Raw genomic sequence first — 21,965 nt, forward strand, 5'->3', positions numbered from 1 at the left:
AAACCCATTGAATGAGTCCAAACTTTTGACTGGTACTGTATGTTCTGCATTAACTGTCAATGGGACTAGTCAAAATATAAAAACTGTTGTTTAACAAATCTGCTAGGGCCTTCAAAAAGTTGGTGCTGGCTTATCAGCTCAATATTCGTTCGGTACTTAAACTTTTACTTGGATCTCCTCCAGTTCTGGACAGTGTTCCACATAATGGAAACAGATGATTGTTTTAGATGACAGTACCTTCTTATTTAAATCACTGGTGTTATTCACACTATCGAATTGAAAAATTATAATTGGAAATAGTAAAAAACGTATCTTATTCAATTATTCATACCTTGGTCCCTTACAGCCTGAGTTCAGTGAGTACCACTCACTTTCACTGGCGGTTTATCTATTGGTCCACAGGAAGCTTATCTTTAACCCAAACACCAGATGGCAGCCTCTAATTTCATATTAGTCCCAAGGCTCAATCCCTCTGTTCATCATGTGACCTTGTAATGAAACCTTAGCTTCTTCAAATTACTAAAATATTGCATTATTAGAGTGCTATCTGAAAGGCACTAATAACATTACCATTCACATACTGTCAACACTCATTAAATTTGACATCAACTGATAAATCATGAATACCATGACTCTTTACATTTTACTGTCTTTATCACCGTCTTTGCTATCAAGTCTCCATATCGGTTTCAACTATGACCCTTCACTCTTTCCAGTAGGAAAAATCCTCTCAATCCCTACTGCTAATACACACAGATCACTCTCAAACAAAAACAAACATGACAACTTTCTCCTCATTGGAAGGAATTGTTTTGCATTTTAGTCTACCCTAACAATGTCACTCTAAGATGCAATTTGAACATGATCAAACGCAAGTTAACCCTTAGCTACCAAGAATGGTCAACTGACAAATGGCTAAAACAGAAACTCTTAATATAACCAGACATAATATACAGCCCTAGAGGCAGGTACAGCCCCATGAACACAGGGATGGGAGGATTAGAGGGTAAAGAGGCAAACAATATATTTAGAGCTATGTCTGACAGGTGGTCCGGGTAAGACATGGCAGCATAGGTGGATCAATGGATCTAGCTGTGTAAAGACCTCTATAGATTTAATCTGAACTGTTTAATGGCCCACTGTCATCACATGATCACCCCATTCAAATGACCTCACATGTACACCACCGACCACAATCTAAATCAAAATAAGGTTCAGGTGTGCATCAAGAGGTTTGGGGAGGGGGATGGTCTGCTCTGTGTTGTTTCAATAGGCTAGAGTCAAGTTGACTCTTATTTTGTCTTCTAAACCAATGATTAATTTGCAAATTGGGATGTGTGATATCACTTTTTGTGAATAGCCTTTTAGGAGGTGCTGCTTGGCAAATTGAATGGGGTGATCATGTGATGACTTTGGGCCTTTAATTAAGTAATCTACTCTCAAAAGTAAGGCCATGTTTACAGAGTAAAGTAAGCTTATGGAAATGGTCTGGCACTGTAGGCCCTCTGCACAGCATTAGATCAATGCTCATTTCATCCCATTCCTTCACTATGCCAGCCAGCCATAGAGCTTAAGCTGTCCATGTGTATGTTCCTGTCATCAGTTTGTGTGTGTGGCCTGGTACATGGAGAAAGTGCTGCATCAGTTTTGCGGTTGGGACTGGGAGGTAGGCAGGGAGGTCTCCCCCTAGTTGCTTGATTGTGGAGGTTTCAGATGGGTCATTAGAGAAGTCCAGCAGCAGGGGTATTGGTTCATCAGGGCCTTTACTGTTAATCTAGAGATGTATTCCAACAGATAAATCAGAAAAAATATAATTGTTACTATGAGGGGCAAAGAATTCTGAAGTGCAATAACTACATGAAACCGCTTCTAAATTCTGTCATTTGTATGTACAGTATATCACAAAAGTGAGTACACCCCTCACAATTTTGTAAATATTTGAGTATATCTTTTCATGTGACTGAAGAACTGAAATGACACTTTGCTACAATGTAAAGTAGTGAGTGTACAGCTTGTATAACAGTGTAAATTTGCTCTCCCCTCAAAATAACTCAACACACAGCCATTAATGTCTAAACAGCTGGCAACAAAAGTGAGTACACCCCTAAGTGAAAATGTCCAATTGGGCCCAATTAGCCATTTTCCCTCCCCGGTGTCATGTCACTCGTTAGTGTTACAAGGTCTCAGGTGTGAATGGGGAGCAGGTGTGTTAAATTTGGTGTCATCGCTCTCACACTCCCTCATACTGACTGGTCACTGGAAGTTCAACATGGCACCTCATGGCAAAGAACTCTCTGAGGATCTGAAAAAAAGAATTGTTGCTCTACATAAAGATGGTCTGGGCTATAAGAAGATTGCCAAGACCCTGAAACTGAGCTGTAGCACGGTGGCCAAGACCATACAGCGGTTTAACTGGACAGGTTCCACTCAGAACAGGCCTCGCCATGGTCGTCCAAAGAAGTTGAGTGCACGTGCTCAGCGTCATATCCAGAGGTTGTCTTTGGGAAATAGACGTATGAGTGCTGCCAGCATTGCTGCAGAGGTTGAAGGGGTGGGGGGTCAGCCAGTCAGTGCTCAGACCATACGCCGTACGCTGCATCAAATTGGTCTGCATGGCTGTCGTCCCAGAAGGAAGCCTCTTCTAAAGATGATGCACAAGAAAGACCGCAAACAGTTTGCTGAAGACAAGCAGACTAAGGACATGGATTACTGGAACCATGTCCTGTGGTCTGATGAGACCAAGATAAACTTATTTGGCTCAGATGGTGTCAAGCGTGTGTGGCGGCAACCAGGTGAGGAGTACAAAGACAAGTGTGTCTTGCCTACAGTCAAGCATGGTGGTGGGAGTGTCATGGTCTGGGGCTGCATGAGTGCTGTCGGCACTGGGGAGCTACAGTTCATTGAGGGAACCATGAATGCCAACATGTACTGTGACATACTGAAGCACAGCATGATCCCCTCCCTTCGGAGACTGGGCCGCAGGGCAGTATTCCAACATGATAACGACCCCAAACACACCTCCAAGACGACCACTGCCTTGCTAAAGAAGCTGAGGGTAAAGGTGATGGACTGGCCAAGCATGTCTCCAGACCTAAACCCTATTGAGCATCTGTGGGGCATCCTCATATGGAAGGTGGAGGAGTGCAAGGTCTCTAACATCCACCAGCTCCGTGATGTCGTCATGGAGGAGTGGAAGAGGACTCCAGTGGCAACCTGTGAAGCTCTGGTGAACTCCATGCCCAAGAGGGTTAAGGCAGTGCTGGAAAATGATGGTGGCCACACAAAATATTGACACTTTGGGCCCAATTTGGACATTTTCACTTAGGGGTGTACTCACTTTTGTTGCCAGCGGTTTAGACATTAATAGCTGTGTGTTGAGTTATTTTGAGGGGACAGCAAATTTACACTGTTATACAAGCTGTACACTCACTACTTTACATTGTAGCAAAGTGTCATTTCTTCAGTGTTGTCACATGAAAAGATATACTAAAATATTTACAAAAATGTGAGGGGTGTACTCACTTTTGTGATATACTGTATGTGGGTCGTTACCTGGGTTTCTCAGAGGATTGCTGAGCTGGAGGAGGTTTCTGGGGCTCCTGCATGGTCTCGAGGTTCACCCAACGCTCGGGGGGGGGGGGGGGCGGGAAAAATGAGGAATGTGGAGGTTTAATGTACCAATACTGTGAAATTATAAAAAGACAACTATTCATTGACTACATAGGTATCATCTCCTACAGGCTTTGATATGACTCACTCTGAGGTCTGATGCAATTCTACCTGATATTCCTGCCTTCAATTCTTTACTTATCTAAGCCTCTTCTCACTTGTGATTGCACGTTCTTCAGTTGTTGGTGGAGGAATAGGGGGTTGGAGTTTAGGGTCTTCGGGCCTTAGGGTTCTTCTCCTTGGCATCCCGCCACCAGATTCCTCAAAATCTTGAATTGGAGGTCTGGAATGTTTAGCTTTTTTTTAAATACAATCTTCTACAGCTATAAATCAACAGAATTTGAGAGTTTTGAACATAAAAATTTATTTTTATCAAACAAAACTATGCTACATTTTATCTCTGGGACCGTCAGGATGACAAATCAGAGCAAGATTACTGAATGCAAGTACATTATTTATCTTCAGAGTTGAATGTATCAAACCAGTTGCCGTGATAAAAAAAAAAAAATGGTCCACTCTCCTCAACCAATAGCAAGGCATTTTCTCACTGTAATAGCTACTGTTAATTGGACACTGCAGTTAGATTAACCAGAATTTAAGCGTTCTGCCCATATAAGACATGTCTATGTCCCAGAAAGTTGGCTGTTGTATACAACTAGTCACATTAGCACACGTTAGCAACAACCGTCCCAGTTTAGGGACACCCATCCCGTAGAGGTTTTAACTCCTTAAAGCTGGAATCAGCGAGTCGTCTGCGATCCCCAGGACGCACCTCTTTTGTTATTTCTTTTGAAACCCAACAGCCATCACTTCTCTTTTCAGGTGGAGTTGATCCAGATCCAATACCAATGATGATGATGCTTGTTCAGTAGATCATGTCTAAAAAACATTGTCCCTGCAACCACAGCTGTTCACCTAAAACTAGCTAGCAGCTGACTACCCTGCTGTTTACATTCTAGCTCTCTCATGCACGCTCCCTCAGGCCCAAGCGCTCTCTCTCGCATCTATGCCCTCTCCCACTCTCTCACAACCATAGATTGTGTATATATAAACAACACAAGAAGCAGGGGGAAGCCTGGGGTCATGGACGACTCGCGGATTACCACTTTAAATATGTCCAGGGGTACGCGCAATGCCGTCGGGGGTACGCCAAATCAAAATGTGATTCACTTTTTTATATATATATATATATATATTTATTCTTCACATTTTCAAACAGTCCGTTTATTTTTCAATGGGTCCATACATTTGGGTGAGGTTTTTTTCTCGCCTGAGTAGCCTCGTTTCACTGCTAAAAATAAAATAAAATCATCTAGTGTTCAGCGAAATAACAACAAAATGTCAAATACAGGTAGCCTAGTCAAATAATTAACATCCAATCACATTAACCGTTACTCTCTCGCGAGAATTCCACTAACGGTCCGTATGTAGCCAAATGTAGCTGCTGCTCATTCCGTTTGCGTGTATGAGCTTATTATTTGTATCTCAGTGCCATTTGCTTGGATAGCTATAGCCTAATGTTAGCTCGCTAACATTGAACCTGGTTGGTTAGCTACCTGCAGATTCATGCAGGGTAGTAACGTCATGAGTTGGGATTATGGTTAATTGTTTACCTAGCTAGCTAACGTTAGCTGGCTGGCTCGCTAGCTAAATTTAGGTGTATGATCTTATTATTTGTATCTCAGAGCCATTTGCTTGGCTAGCTATAACCTCATGTTAGCTAGCTACCTGCAGATTCATGCAGGGTAGTAACGAGTTGGGATTATGGTTAATTGTTTACCTAGATAGCTAGCTACATGTCTTAACAAAAGATTCCACTATGCAAGTAACCATTTCGGGTGCGTTTGTCAATTCTGTCTGGCCATCTACTCCGATTTCAAAGCACTCTCGTCTGAGTATGCCAGAGCGCAGAATAGACTGATGAATTTACGAACGCTCAACACCCGTTGATTATGGCCGGTGTCAGTAACAGTCTGCAAAAATGCGTAATTAAATTGTTGACAGCAGCACAGTTACAGTCCCCAACGCTCTGGATAACATGAAAACAGTCTAAGCACCTCTGCTAGGGTGAGTAAAATGGTCAGAGTGGGGTGTTTTCTCATTTGTGTCTGGAAGTAGCTAGCAAGCTAGCCAATATTTGCTTGGGTGCTTGACTGCAGTTGTGAGGTCAGAACGTTCGGATCAACCATACTCATCGGCCAGTCGCTCTGAATTTAGGAACGGACAATCTGACAGCACAGTTGCAGTCACCGACGCTCTGGATAACAGAACATCCTAACCAGCTCTGCTAAGGCGAGTAATGTTCAGTGAGCTGTTCTCTCATTCGTGTCTGGAAGTAGCTAGCAAGTTAGCTTGGGTGCTTGACTGCTGTTGTTACTACAGAATGCACAGATCAACCCTTAAAGAGATGGGTGGGGCTAAAGCTTAAGAGGGTGTGAACAATGCTGAATGGGTGTAGACAAAGAAGGGCTCTCCAGTAGTAGTACCAAAACATTCAAAGGCCATTTTCTCAATTACTTTCCCATTGTTGCTCAACTGTAGTGTATGATATGCCATTTTGTAGCACCGAGTCTCTACTTTTATTCAATGTAAAAAACACAATTTCAAAATTTGCTACATAAGACCAATTTGAGCCAGTCGGTCACTATGTATTCAGCCACCAATTATTCTGTTCATACATCAACTATTAAAAAATAAAAACTTTATTTTTGTTAAATATATAGGTATTTTCAACATAATACAAACCTGTGTGGCAGCCATTCTATCACGGAGAGCAAAAAGCCTCTTCTCATTTCTTTCTCTATGCACCTGCCTCTGCCCCCTAGCTCTCCCTCTAACCCTGCTAGTCGGACTGCCATCATCAATTTTGTCCAACGCAACCTGTGCATACAATGAATGACGTTAGCTAGATGTCCTGCTATGTGAAATACTTTCTTACAAACATTGGCTATTACTAGCTGTTTGACACTAATTGTGTCAAACTAGCTTTGGTTTAGCAAACGTTAGCAAGGGAACAGACAGAACACATCACGGAAAATCGAAAAGTTGGTTCAGAGTTATTTTTTAAAATTTCAATCTGAGTGTCCTGATCGCGTCTGTTGTGGGTGGACAAAATCAACATGCGTGCAATGGCCAGCATGTTAGCATTGCAAAATAAATTGACACATACATTTTATTCAATCATTGCACCCACACTGCTAGCAAGCGTCTGCATTAGTAGTTTCACAGTTCCAGACAAGAACACATTCTTGACTGGGCATTGACATCGCATTACTAGTTTCACAGCCCCATGCAAAAAACACATTCTTGACCAGGTATGGACATCACATTACCAGTTTAACAACATTCAAGAACACACTATAGGCCAGGAATGGTGGTTGCATTACCAGTTTCACACTGTTTACTTCAGATACAACTTACTGGATTTAATCAAGTCAAACTTTGGGATAATTCAGTAAGAACAGCAAGCACATTAATAACTAGTAGTAGGAACCAATAGAACTTGATGAGCAAGGTATGTCGCAATATCCTTTAATCCTTCCTCTTAGCAAACACTATGTTTATTAAGGTAAATGTGTGTGCTTGCTAGCCTTGAAGTATTAATGGTTGTGAAATAGTAGTATTAGTGACAGTGGTAATGACGGCAGTAGGCCTAGTAATGGTAGTAGTTAAAGGTAGTTATTTCGGGGTGGTTTGTAGGTGTGGACTTATTATAGTGGGTTATAGTGGGAAATTATAATAGGCACGCGTGAGTGCTAGTGCATTATTAGCAATAGAATGGGTTTTAAAGATTTCCATTTTGTTTGTTATAGTAGTCGGATTGTTCTGTGGCAGTGATTTCAGTTTAGAATGTTGAAGCTTGCATTCCACCATCGAAATGAATGGAGATACAACAAGCTTTATCGTTTCTAAAGTATGAATCGTGGCAAAAAGCTGTGTTGAGGAAATCTAAATTAAGTCAGTCAGCACATGTCAACATTGGGTGGTTTTTGTAGTTGAAATGGATCAAGAGCAGTGGCGAATTTTTTTTTGCTCCATATTCTAAACTGAAGTCACTGCCACAAAACTTTCAGAATGTTCAAAAATATATATAATTAAGCTTAAAACCCCATTCTATTGCTAATGATGCTATACTTACTCTAACCTATTATACTTGCCCACTATAATAACTCCACACCTACAAACCAACCCAAAATAACTAACTTTAACTAACCCATAGCCTATGACAACCACCATTACTACAACTACCATTAGCTAGGCATACTGCTGTCATTACCAATAATACTACTATTTCACAACCATTAATACTTCAACACTAGCAAGCACACACATGTACCTTAATAAATATAGTGTTTGCTAAGAGGAATGATAAAACGATATTGCAATATACCCTTGCACATCGAATTATATTGGTTCCTACTACTAGTTATTAATGTGCTTGCTGCGCAGTTATATGAACAAAATGTGGCCACTTATAGTATTGTTTTTACTGAATTATCTCAAAGTGTTACTTGATAAAATCCAGTTAGATATATCTGAAGTAAACGGTGTGAAACTGATAATGCGACCTCCATACCTGGCCTGTAGTGTGTTCTTGAATGGAGAGGTAAAACTGGTAATGCAAATAGCAACATTTGTTTTTGTCCAAGGCTCAACCAGTCTTCACTTGACCACCTAGCATCATAGCATGAGTTTTGTCTAACCTCCAAAAGCTTCAAACACTAACACAGAAGGCAGACGTTTTTTGTTTGCAGCTTATTTTTTCGGAGAAGTCGGAGGCGATCGAATAAACCCCCAATTCTCCTAGCAAACATATAATCTTAGGACAATAAAATGGATGAGTTACTGGGAAGATTAAATGACCAACAGGACATTAAAAACTGTAACATCTTATGCTTCACGGAGTCGAGGCTGAACGACGACAATATCAACATACAGCTGGCTGGTTATGTGATGTTCCGACAGGATAGAACATCGGCGTCTGGTAAGACAAGGGGCGGCGGTCTATGTATTCTTGTAAACAACAGCTGGTGCATGATATCTAAGGAAGTCTCGAGCTATTGCTCGCCTGAGGTAGAGTTTCTCATGATAAGCTGCAGACCACACTACCTACCGAGAGAGTTTTCATCTATATTCTTTGTAGCTGTTTACATACCACCACAGTCAGAGGCTGGCACTAAGATAGCATTGAATGAGCTGTATTCTGACATAAGCAAACAAGAAAACGCTCACCTAGAGGCGGCGCTCGTAGTAGCCGGGGACTTAAATGCAGGGTAACTTAAATCAGTTTTATCAAATTTCTATCAGCATGTTAAATGTGCAACCAAAGGGAAAAGAACTCTAGACCACCTATACTCCACACACAGATATGCATACAAAGCTCTCCCTCGCCCTCCATTTGGCAAATCTGACCATAATTCCATCCTCCTGATTCCTGCTTACAAGCAAAAATTAAAGCAGGAAGCACCAGTGACAAGATCAATAAAAAAAGTGGTCAGATGAAGCAGATGCTAAGCTACAGGACTGTTTTGTAAGCACAGACTGGAATATGTTCCTGGATTCCTCCAACGGCATTGAGAAGTACACCACATCTGTCATTGGCTTCATCAATAAATGCATCGATGATGTCATCCCCACAGTAACCATACGTACATACCCCAAACAGAAGCCATGGATTACAGGCAGCATCCGCACTGAGCTAAAGGCTAGAGCTGCCGCTTTCAAGGAGCGGGACTCTAACCCGGAAGCTTATAAGAAATCCCGCAATGCCCTCCGACGAACCATCAAACAAGTAAAGCGTCAATATAGGACAAAATCTAGTCATATTACACCGGCTCTGACGCTTGTCGTATCTGGCAGGGCCTGCAAACCATTACAGACTACAAAGAGAAGCACAGACGAAAGCTGCCCAGTAACACGACTCTACGGGACGAGCTAAATTACTTCTACGCTCGCTTCGAGGCAAATAACACTGAAACATGCACGAGAGCACCAGCTGTACCGGAAGACTGTGTGATCACGCAGCCGATCATGCATCACTGCAGCCGATGTGGGTAAATTTTTAGACAGGTCAACATTCACAAGGCCGCAGGGCCAGACGGATCACCAGGACGTGTACTGCAAGCATGCGCTGACCAACTAGCAAGTGTCTTCACTGACATTTTCATCCTCTCCCTGTCCGAGTCTGTAATACCAACACGTTTTAAAAAGACCACCATAGTCCCTGTGCCCAAGAACACTACGGTAACCTGCCTAAATGACTATCGACCCGTAGCACTCCCGTCTGTAGACATGAAGTGCATTTAAAGGCTGGTCATGGCTCACATCAACACCATCATCCCAGAAACCCTAGACCCATTCCAATTTGCATACCGCCCCAACAGATCCACAGATGATGCAGTCTCTATTGCACTTCACACTACCCTTTCCACACTACCCTTTCCCATCTGGACAAGAGGAATAGCTATGTAAGAATGCTGTTCATTGACTACAGCTCAGCATTCAACACCATAGCTTGAGACCCTGGGTCTCGACCACACCCTGTGCAACTGGCTCCTGGACTTCCTGACGGCCGCCCCCAGGTGGTGAAGGTAGGAAACAACATCTCCACTCCGCTGATCCTCAACACTGGGGCCCCACAAGGGTGCGTTCTCAGCCCTCTCCTGTACTCCCTCTTCACCCATGACTGCGTGGCCATGCACGCCTCCAACTCAATCATCAAGTTTACAGACGACACTACAGTGGTAGGCGTGATTACCAACAACAACGAGACGGCCTACAGGGAGGAGGTGAGGGCCCTCGGAGTGTGGTGTCAGGAAAATAACCTCTCACTCAATGTCAGCAAAACAAAAGAGATGATCATGGACTTCAGGAACCATCAAAGGGAGCACCCCCTATCCACATCGACGGGACAGCAGTGGAGAAGGTGGAAAGTTTTAAGTTCCTCGGTGTACATATCACCAACAAACTGAAATGGTCCACGCACACAGAAGAAGGCACAACATCGCCTCTTCAACCTCAGGAGGCTGAAACTCTCACTAACTTTTACAGGTGCACAATTTAAAGCATCTTGTAGGGCTGTATCACCGCCTGGTACGGCAGCTGCACCGCCCACAACCGCAGGGCTCTCCAGAGGGACTGCACAACACATCACCGGGGGCAAACTACCTGCCCTCCAGGACACCTTCAACACCCAATGTCACAGGAAGGCAAAAAAGATCAAGGACAATAACCACCCGAGCCACTACCTGTTCACCCCACTTCCATCCAGAAGCCAAGGTCAATACAGGTGCATCAAAGCCGGGACAGAGAGATTGAAAAGCAGCTTCTATCTCAAGGCCATCAGATTGTTAAACAGCCACCACTAGCACAGAGAGGTGGCTGCCTACCTACAGACTTGATATCATTGGCCACTTTAATAAATGGAACACTAGTCACTTTAAGAATGTTTACATATCTCGCATTACTCATCTCATACTGTATACTGTATCCTTCACTATCTCTTCTTTACTATCTATTGCATCTTAGCCCCTTTGTCACTGCTCATCCATATATTTTATATTTATATATTCTCACCCCATTCCTTTACTCGACTGTGTGTATTAGGTTTTGTTGTGGAATTTGTTAGATATTAGGTTTTGTTGTGGAATTGTTAGATATTACCTGTTAGATACTGCTGCACTGTCGGATCTAGAAGGATAAGCATTTCGCTACACTTGCAATAACATCTGCTAACCATGTGTATGTGACCAATACAATTTGATTTGACACGAGCTAACTAACTAGCTTCCGAAGTTTCTGAATCTGGGCACATTTTAGTCAGCTAACGTTAGTCTAGCCAAATACCTTTTTTCCAAACACCCAGTCAAGCTAGCTAGCTAGCTAATGTTAGCTTTCTAATTTTAGCTAACACCCAGTTAGCTAGACATTTTATTCTTTGTGTTAGTTGATAAAGTTGTTCTTACCTTGCTAATTACTGTAGACTTAAGTTATTGACATAACCTACTAACTAGCTAGATCAATTAACATATTTTTTTCTCATTGTAATATTAAATAGTCACTAACTGTCACTTAACTAATGTTGTTTATAGCTTTAAAATTAGGATCCTATACCTTAAGTATTTGGTGATGGTAGTTATCTAGTAACAGTTTTTCGCTTTTCCTTTTCTTCTTATTTCAGAGAAAGCATGTACACCATCTTAAGAATTATGGAGAACTGACGGCAAACACACTGAAGACAAAACATGCCCCTAAGATTCCCTCCACCAGCAAGCAGAGCACATTACTGAAGACAGTGTCTCAAAAATCCATCAACAAAGCTGTGGTGAAGTATGTGGTCCAAGGGTTCCAACCATTCGCTGTTGTAGAACACAAACCGTTCAGAGAGTTTGTCCAGGATCTGCAGCCTAACTCAAAGATCTTATCAAGGCCCACACTGCGCTCCAGGATTGATGAAGGCTCCAAGGAAATGAAGAAGAAGGTGACTGAGGCCATGAGAGGAGTTGACCACATCGCCACCACCACCGACTGCTGGTCTGCAAGAAGACAGAGCTTCATTGGTGTTACTGCCCACTGGATAGACCCTGACAGTTTCAACAGATGCTCTGCAGCCCTGGCCTGTAAACGGTTGAGAGAATCGCACACCTTCGATGTGTTGGCAGGCACCCTAAATAACATCCATTCTGAGTTTGAAATCATGGGTTAAGATTGTGAGAACAACAACAGACAACGGCTCTAACTTATTGAATGTTTTCAGAGTTTTTGATGAAAAGATGAAAAACAACGAGACAGTGGAAGCAGTGGGTGGTGAAGCAGCTCAGCCAGGACAGGAAGATGGTGAAGAGGAACAAGAGGAGAGTGAAGAAGTGGAGTTTGTTGAGGTGGCAATGATCCTGAATGAAGATGATGGTTTTGAGTACCAGTTGCCGAAGCACCAGCACTGTTCTTGCCACCGACTCAACTAAGTATCTACAGTCAATGCCCTGAAAGCAACATCCAGTAAGAAAAAATAAATAAAAAGTGTCCCGTTCAATATTTGCCAAGTCCCAAGCACTTTGGAACAAATGAAGATGCTTGCAGCTGCTGCGCCCGAATGCTACAGTACAAGGTGGAACTCCTGGTTCATGGCTGTAGAAAGACTCCTGAGGATCGTCAAAGACAAAGGAGTGGCGGTCGTCAGAGTTCTCTGCACAGACTTCGAGGTTCCAATGTAGGTAAGGATTATGTATTATTTTGTCATAATTTAAGTTCTTGAATGTTGTCTAAATCTGTTGCAGTTTCCTGACCCTTTGCTTGGGGACTAATAATTGTTTCATGTTGTAGCCATACACTAACATTGATTACTGTTAAATCAGGTGAAATGGTTAGTAGTCCCCTTTGTATAGGGTTAGGAAACGCAGTATTATTATATATAATTTTTTTTCATAGGTTCAATCCAGCTGCACTCGCCTTCCTCACAGAGTATGCTGCCACCATGAGCCCAGTCGCAAAGGCCGTCAACATCCTGCAGGCTGAAACCAATGTCCAGATGGGGTGGCTACTTCCAACTACCAACCTGCTGATCACAAAACTTGACCGACTCAAGTTGTCCCTGAAGTACTGTAAGCCTCTGGTGGATAGCTACAACTGGGACTGAAGAAGCGCTTCAGCCACATGTTTCACAACCCTGAGCTGATAGCAGCTGCAATCCTTCTCCCCAAATTCAAAACAATGTGGACAAAGGATGATACCACCATCAGAATGGGTAACACAACATGTGGTAGATTAATAGTTTTTTATTATTCATAAACTGTGTATAGTGTACATTTTGACACTTCATAGAGTTGAGAACCACCCATTTAAACTACAATCCTGACTTTGTGGTTCAGTCCAATGGGTAGCCTACTTAGCCCTGTTGCTTGGTTTATATATATGGGGGATGGGGATGGATTAATGTAGGCTCTTGACTGCATGATTGATATTGTCATCTCCCTTGTATTTCAGGAATGGACTACATCAAGGACCTGGAAGAACCCTTGATGCAGCTAGGTGATGGCATCAGTTCATCAGATGAGGACTTCTTCTCTGCCATGAAAACCTCTCAAGCACAAGAAATCTCCAAACAGATGGACGGACACCTGGCCTGTTCAGCTGATCATATGGAGTTGCTCAAGTCCTTCCCGGCAGTCTGTAAGCTGTCTCTGAGGTTAAACACACCCTTACCTACATCAAGGCTGTTCAGCGTTGCAGTACTTATTTTCAGCCCCAATGGCTGGATTCCAGAAACGTTGAAAACCAGCTTTTCCTGAAGATGAACCGTAAATTCTTCAACTTCAAGTAATGACAGCTTAACGCTAGCAAGCCCAAGGACACGGCTGCCTTATGCGTTTTGTTAATTTATGTTTAAAATTCTAAATCTTTACACCCAAGCCATAAGACTCCTGAACAGGTAATCAAATGGCTACCAGGACTATTTGCATTGTGTGCCCCCCCCCAACCCCTCTTTTACACTGCTGCTACTCTCTGTTTATCATATATGCATAGTCACTTTAACTATACATTCATGTACATACTACCTCAATTGGCCCGACCAACCAGTGCCCCCACACATTGGCTAACCGGACTATCTGCATTGTGTCCCACCACCCGCCACCCCCTCTTTTACGCTACTGCTACTCTCTGTTCATCATATATGCAGTCACTTTAACCATATCTACATGTACATACTACCTCAATCAGCCCGACTAAACGGTGTCTGTATGTAGCCTCGCTACTGTTATTTTTCACTGTCTTTTTACTGTTGTTTTTATTTCTTTACTTACCTATTGTTCACCTAATACCTTTTTTGCACTGTTGGTTATAGCCTGTAAGTAAGCATTTCACTGTAAGGCTGTTGTATTCGGCGCACGTAACAAATAAACTTTGATTTGATTTATAGGTGTCCTTGTTACGAAGGCATGACCTGACACACTGATGGAGCCAGATACTTAAGGACATCCACCACTGCTTAATATAAGGAATTTAATGTATAACTTTTATTCAAGTTTGATGATTGAGTACTTTTTACACCATTGAACTTAAGTACATTTAACACCAGATACTTTTAGACTTTTACTCAAGTAGTATTTTACTTGGTGACTTTCACCTTTACTTGAGTCATTTTCTATTAAGGTATCTTTACTTTTTCTCAAGTATGAGAAAACTCTGTGGAATGGTACTGCTTGACCTACAAAAGGCCTTTGATACAGTTAATCACTGTCTCCTAATCTTCAAACAGGAGGCACTGGGGTTAAGCAGTATCCCTCTAGGCGAGCAAGTAGTAAAGGTTAATGGTTCACTGTCTCAGGCAAAACCAATGAGTTGTGGCGTCCGCAGGGGAGTGTGCTTGGGCCTCTACTGTTTTTTTACTGTATATAAACGATATGAAAGATGCTTGTTCTTGCCGTCTTTTCCTTTATGTGAATGACTCTACACTTCTTGTGTCTCACAAAAGTAAAACTATGTTGGAGAGCATACTTATCACAGAGCTTACTAGCAAATGGCTTGGCGATAATAAGCTATCTCTGCACTTAGGTAAAACTGAGGCAATTATTTTTGGAGCCAGACCTAAATTGAGTAGCTCCTCTGAAATCAGAGTGGAGTTAGGGGGTGAGGTGCTGACAACTAAAACCTGTTAGCTACCTGGAATGCTTCTTTGATGGAAGCTTGGGAGGTGTGAGCAGGGGCACTAAAGTGCAAGGGAAGGTTAATGCCAGGACTAAGTTTTTGGCTAGAAAGTCCAAGCTGCTTGATAAGGACTCCATGAAAGTGCTAGCCACTGCCCTCATTCAATGCCATTTTGACGAGGCGAGTACTTCCTGGTTTGGGGGCTTATCTAGGCTAAAGAGGAAGCTCCAGATAGCCCAGAATAAGCTGATCAGGGTAGTATTGAAGGTGGAACTCAACTGGCTGCCTGTTGAGGCTAGGGTGTCCCAGATTAGACTGAGTTTGGTTTACAGAAGTATTTATGGTCCTGCGCCCAGATATCTAACTGATTACTTTCCCTGTGTTAGGGATGACCACAATCACAGAACCAGATCAGGTGTTGCTAATGTGTGGTTATACAGGTTCAGGAGTAATGCTGGGAAAGGCACTTTTTAGTTTACTGGAGCTTCAGAGTGGAATGAGTTGCCTCTGCCCATAAAACGACATCTTCTCTGGGCAGCTTTAAAAATAAAGTAAAAAACTGTTTGATGTCTTCTGTGTCCATATGAATGACCCCTATGATGTAGCTGCAATGATAATGTTCTTCTTCTTTGTTTCAAGAGGACCACAATGGAAATGAAGCCCCAGACTTTGTGCATTATTGTCACGTTCCTGACCTCATTTCCTTTGTTTAGTCTTTGTTTAGTTGGTCAGGACGTGAGCTGGGTGGGCATTCTATGTTTTGTGTTTCTATGTTGGGTTTGTTGTTTGGCCTAATATGGTTCTCAATCAGAGGCAGGCGTTTATCATTGTCTCTGATTGGGAACCATATTAAGGTAGCCTGTTTTCACTGTTGGTTTGTGGGTGATTGTTCCTGTTCGTGCGTTCATGTGTTCTATGTTCTCTAGTTCAGGACTGTAGCTTCGTTGGTTTTCGTTTGTTAATTGTTTTGTTCGTATTGGAGAAGTATTCTAATAAATATGGATACATACCACGCTGCGCTTTGGTCCTCCTCTCCTTCCAATGACGAAAGCCATTACAGAATCACCCACCAAACCCGGACCAAGCAGCGTGGTAACGGGCAGCAGCGACAGCAGCAGCAGCGGCCCATTACACAGGACTCCTGGACATGGGAGGGAATTCTGAACGGTAAGGGACCCTGGGCTAAAACTGGAGAATATCGCCGCTTTCGTGAAGAGCTGGAGGCAGCTAAAGCCGAGAGGCGGTGGTATGAGGAGGCAGCACGGAAGCGAGGCTGGAAGCCTGAGAGTAAGCCCCAAAAATGTATTGGGGGGGGGCTAAAGGGGAGTGTGGCGAAGTCGGGTAGGAGACCTGCGTCAACTTCCCGTGCTTACCGTGGAGAGCGAGAGTACGGGCAGACACAGTGTTATGCGGAAAAGCGCACGGTGTCTCCTGTACGTGTGCTTAGCCCGGTGCGGTACATCCCAGCTCCACGTATCGGCCGGGCTAGAGTGGGCATCAAGCCAGGTGCCATGAAGCCGGCTCAACGCATCTGGTCTCCAGTGCGTCTCCTCGGGCCAGTGTACATGGCACCAGCCTTACGCATGGTGTCCCTGGTTCGCCAGCACAGCCCAGTGCGGGCTATTCCACCTCGCCGCACTGGCCTGGCCAGTACACCTCCAGTACGCCTTCACGGTCCGGTATATACGGTGCCACCTCCACGCCCCAGCCCAGTACCACCAGTGGCAACACCACGCACCAGGCTTCCTGTGCGTCTTCAGAGCCCTGTTCCTCCTCCACGCACTCGCCCTGTGGTGCGTGACTCCAACCCAGTACCACCAGTTCTGGCACCACGCACTAAGCCTCCTGTGCGTCTCCAGAGCCCTGTACCCCCTGTTGCTGCTCCCCGCACTAGCCTTGAGGTGCGTGTCCTTAGCCCGGTACCACCAGTTCCGGCACCACGCACTAGGCCTACTGTGCGCCTCAGCAGGCCAGAGTCTGCCGTCTGCCCAGCGCCACCTGCGCTGCCCGTCTGCCCAGCGCCGTCTGAGCTGACCGTCTGCCCAGCGCCATCTGAGCTGCCCGTCTGCCCAGCGCCATCTGAGCTGCCCGTCTGTCCTGAGCCTTCAAAGCCGCCCGTCTGTCCTGAGCCTTCAAAGCCGCCCGTCTGTCCTGAGCCTTCAGAGCCGTCCGTCAGTCAGGAGCCGCTAGAGCCGTCCGTCAGTCAGGAGCCGCTAGAGCCGTCCGTCAGTCAGGAGCCACCAGAGCCACCCGCCAGTCAGTCAGGAGCTGCTGGAGCCGCCCGCCAGTCAGGAGCTGCCGGAGCCGCCCGCCAGTCAGGAGCCGCCCGCCAGTCCGGAGCCGTCCGCCAGTCAGGAGCTGCCGGAGCCGCCCGCCAGTCAGGAGCTGCCCGAGCCGTCCGCCAGTCAGGAGCTGCCCGAGCCGCCCGCCAGTCAGGAGCTGCCCGAGTCGCCCGCCAGTCAGGAGCTCCCTGAGCTGCCCTTCAGCCATGAGCTACCCCTCAGTCATGAGCTGCCCCTCAGTCATGAGCTGCCCCTCAGTCATGAGCTGCCCCTCAGTCTGGAGCTGCCCCTCAGTCTGGAGCTGCCCCTCAGTCCGGAGGCGCCCATCAGTCCAGTGGGGTTAATTTGGAGGGTCGCCGTTAAGAGGGGCCACGGAAGCGAGGATTAACTATGGTGGGGTGGGGGCCACGTCCAGCGCCAGAGCCGCCACCGTGGACAGATGCCCACTGAGACCCTCCCCTATAGGTTCAGGTTTTGCGGCCGGAGTCCGCACCTTGGGGGGGGGGGGGGGGGTACTGTCACGTTCCTGACCTCCTTTCCTTTGTTTAGTTGGTCAGGACGTGAGCTGGGTGGGCATTCTATGTTTTATGTTTCTATGTTGGGTTTGTTGTTTGGCCTAATATGGATCTCAATCAGAGGCAGGTGTTTGTCATTGTCTCTGATTGGGAACCATATTAAGGTAGCCTGTTTTCACTGTTGGTTTGTGGGTGATTGTTCCTGTTCGTGCGTTCATGTGTTCTATGTTCTCTAGTTCAGGACTGTGGCTTCGTTGGTTTTCGTTTGTTAATTGTTTTGTTCGTATTGAAGTAGTATTCTAATAAATATGGATACATACCACGCTGCGCTTTGGTCCTCCTCTCCTTCCAACGACGAAAGCCATTACAGATATCCACGATGATTTTACTGTGCATGTATGGCTTTTAAGTTTTATGTGCGTTTGTTTTTTTAAATGGTCGAATTAATAAACTAAACATCCTATGGGGGCTTTGCCATGGTAGCCAAAATCAAGGCCAGCCCAGCATTTTTATACATGACCCTATACATGATGGGATGTTAATTGCTTAATTGACTCAGAAACCACACCTGTGTGGAAGCACCTGCTTTCAATATACTTTGTATCCCTCATTTACTCAAGTGTTTCATTATTTCAGCAGTTACCTGTACTTTTCTAGTCCTTATTATTCGCCTTCCACTGGAACCTCTAGCGCAACATTTTCTAGCTACCGAGACCAAAACAACTTTAAAACCTATAGGCTGACTTTCTCCAGGTTGCTTGGAAAAAACCTTTTTGATAGTACTATTACTTTTCATACTACAACCACATTTGCATGAATCACAATGGAGAATTTACCCAAACAACCCAATATTCAAGTCTATCAAAGTAGTCATAGTGCTAAACAGAACTCCACCAATCCTTAGCTAGAACCTCCATATGCAGCTTACTCTGTGTCTGTCTAAAACAGCATTTCCCAATCTTGGTCCTCAGGAGCCAAAGGGGTGCACTTTTTGTTTTTTGCCCTAGCCCTACAAAGCTGGATGATGAGTTGATTATTTGAATCAGCTGTGTAGTGCTAGGGTAAAAAACAAAACGTGCACCCCTTTGGGTCCCGAGGACCGAGATTGGGAAACCCTGGTCTAGAATGGCAACGCAGTACGCTATTGAAGCACGTTCTTTTCGTGGCTTACCGCCCCCGGTTGAGCTGGCTGTGCCTTGACTGCCGCGGCTGAGGAGCATGGTCATTGGAGAGAGCCATGGGGGGTGGCACTGTACTGTGCTGGCTCTGGTATTTTCTAGACACATTCTCCTTTCTGGCACAGTTCCAGCAATTATGCTGAATGCCCATAGGAAAACCCTTTGAATATCCCTTTTGGGTTCCAGGTAGAACACTTTTCACTGATGGTTCTACATGGAACCAGAAAGGGTTAAGCAGGTAACCAAAAAGGATTCTCCTGTGGGTACAGCCGAATAACCCTTTTTTCTAAGAGTGTAGAGACTACATAATGAGACCACAGACAACAGTACTGGATATGTAATAAATCACTCTGTGCCTTGAGATGTCATAATACTCCTAGTCTATTAACTGACCAGAATCATGCTGGTCTACAATCTTTGTTGTTGAATTCTCATAATGTTAACAGCAATACACAAGTGCATGAACAGTAACCTCCCCTGAATTTCAAATCAAGTTCCATCCCCCACTACATCCTATGCACTTTTGGATTCAGGGTATATTTCAGCTTTAATAGAATATCAAATGATCTGGTAACTTGACATCATCATTGTAAAGGATTCAGATAGGCTACACGATCACAACAACATTTATAATGACCATCTGAATATCTTTTTAGAGAAGACTATGCTGTGATTTTGAACATGTAAACCTCAGTGTTTAATGTATGGATTATATCGATTTTGTCAGATACATTTTTTTAATAGATGTTGAGTCTTCTGTGGTTTGAATCCATAGCAACATGGCCATAGTTTCATTAAAACATTTCATTTTCAGTAGATGCAGTCGTATGCATTTTCATCATCGCAGTAGAAACACTGAAATGTAGCTTTTGAAATAACGATCTCACATAACTTTAATAGCAGGTTTAGAGTTACAACAGCAGGTTGTGACATGTGTTAGCACAAATCAAATTAACAAAATAAAAAAAGGAGTTAAAAAGGTAAAATCCTACGGCCCATCTATGACCATGTATTAAAATGTTTTTGTTCACTTACAATATTAAAAACAGATCACGAGTTGGTCAATGTGTTACCAGGAACTACAAGCATCAAACCAAATAAATGGAGAGGGTCTATGAGCTCTGCCTAAAAAAAACACATGACTTCCTACACATGAAAGCACTTGGTCGGGTCCAGGTCCAGTGTCTGTCACACTTCATTGACTTCGTCACCTGTGAAAATGTCAATCATCAATAGAACATTCCCTGCTTGGCCTAGGATTTTACAACATATAAAACAATGAACATAAATCTTCACAGGGCCGGCCCCCGACCAAATAATATACACTGAACACCTGCTCTTTCCATGACAGACTGACCAGGATATGATCCCTTATTGATGTCACTTGTTAAATCCACTTCAAATGAAGGGGAGGAGACAGGTACATTTTTTATTTTTAAGCCTTGAGACATTGATTGTGTCACACTGCTTCTTGACACACTGCTCGCTTACCCAGAAGCCAGAGGAAACACCATCCAGCTTGCAGGTGCCCGGCCCACCACAAGGAGTCACGTGAGCGCGACGGGACAAGGAAGTCCCGGCCGGCCAAACCCTCCCCTAACCCGGATGACGCTAGGCCAATTGTGCGCCGCTTCATGGGCCTCCCGGTCACGGGATTGAACCCCGATCTGTAGTGACGCCTCAAGCACTGCGATGCAGTGCCTTACACCACTGCCCAACTCAGGAGGCCCCTCAGCCCAACGATCTTAAACGCTAGGCTATCTGCCGCCCCGCTGATTTTGTTAGTCACTCTCATATCATTAACATGGCATAAGTCTTGACAAAATGTGTAGAATTGCAGGAAATTAACTGTAAAACCACAAATTTTATCCTCTCTACCCCATGGCAAAATTTGTAGAATTGCATGGAATTTGTTATAAAGTTGCTAAACTTCTCTCCGAACCATGGCAAAATCTGTAGAATTGCTGAAAGTTTGCTTTAGAAATGCAACATTTCCTTTACTCCCCATGACAAATGTATAGAATTGCAGAAAATTTGCTTTACAACGAAAATATTTATCTCCGCCGTCAAGATGGGGGCCACTAAATGTTTTTCCTGTGAGGTGCAGATCTCACTTAGGGCACTCAAAATGCTAGGGCCGGCCCTGTATCTTCATTCCTGTCAGTTAAGCATGAGTATGAGAAATGTAGGTTTGGTTGTAGAAACGTTGTTATGTACTTACTCTCTGCACACGGGGAGCTGTATTCACTCACAGCTTCATCACCTGAAAACAGAAAAGAGGAGAATGCAGAGGTCAGTTCCATTCTAATGATAACTACTTCCCTGTCAGTCAACATCATTAAACTCCCACTTCAGGGGTGAACCAATGGGCCCATACTGGTGATGTCTCATTTCCTTCTTCAGGGAACTAGAGTTATGGACAGTACCAGTCAAAAGTTTGGACACACCTACTCATTCAAGGGTTTCTTTATTTTTTTACATTGCAGAATAATAGTGAAGACATCAAAACTATGAAATAACACATATGGAATAATTTAGTAACCAAAACAAAGTGTTAAACAAAATCAAAACCTATTATATTTGAGATTCTTCAAAGTAGCCACCCTTTGCCTTGATGACAGCTTTGCACACGCCTGGCATTCTCTCAACCAGCTTCATGAGGTGGAATGCATTTCAAA

General features: G+C 44.0%; 1 protein-coding gene and 1 long non-coding RNA gene across 2 annotated transcripts in view; one reads left to right on the top strand and one right to left on the bottom strand.

The window, feature by feature from the left end:
• Window positions 1-8,453: 8,453 nt before the first annotated feature.
• On the top strand, window positions 8,454-14,891 carry LOC139548931 (uncharacterized). The gene is made up of 4 exons (XR_011669794.1): window positions 8,454-8,653; window positions 11,849-12,881; window positions 13,096-13,411; window positions 13,651-14,891. It is a non-coding gene; the product is annotated as an uncharacterized lncRNA (long non-coding RNA).
• Window positions 14,892-20,162: 5,271 nt separating this feature from the next.
• LOC139548935 (alpha-2-macroglobulin-like) overlaps window positions 20,163-21,965 on the bottom strand; it is a 36,704-nt gene continuing 34,901 nt past the window's right edge. Inside the window, exons 35-36 of the mRNA XM_071358908.1 lie at window positions 21,509-21,550; window positions 20,163-20,498 (exon numbers count right to left, since the gene is read on the bottom strand). Of these exons, the coding sequence (XP_071215009.1) occupies window positions 20,476-20,498; window positions 21,509-21,550 (65 nt within the window). The 3' untranslated portion in view covers window positions 20,163-20,475. The remainder of the gene's footprint in view (window positions 20,499-21,508; window positions 21,551-21,965) is intronic.

The sequence above is a fragment of the Salvelinus alpinus genome, chromosome 22 (assembly GCF_045679555.1).
Source record: "Salvelinus alpinus chromosome 22, SLU_Salpinus.1, whole genome shotgun sequence".
In the NCBI taxonomy this organism is placed as follows: Eukaryota; Metazoa; Chordata; class Actinopteri; order Salmoniformes; family Salmonidae; genus Salvelinus; species Salvelinus alpinus.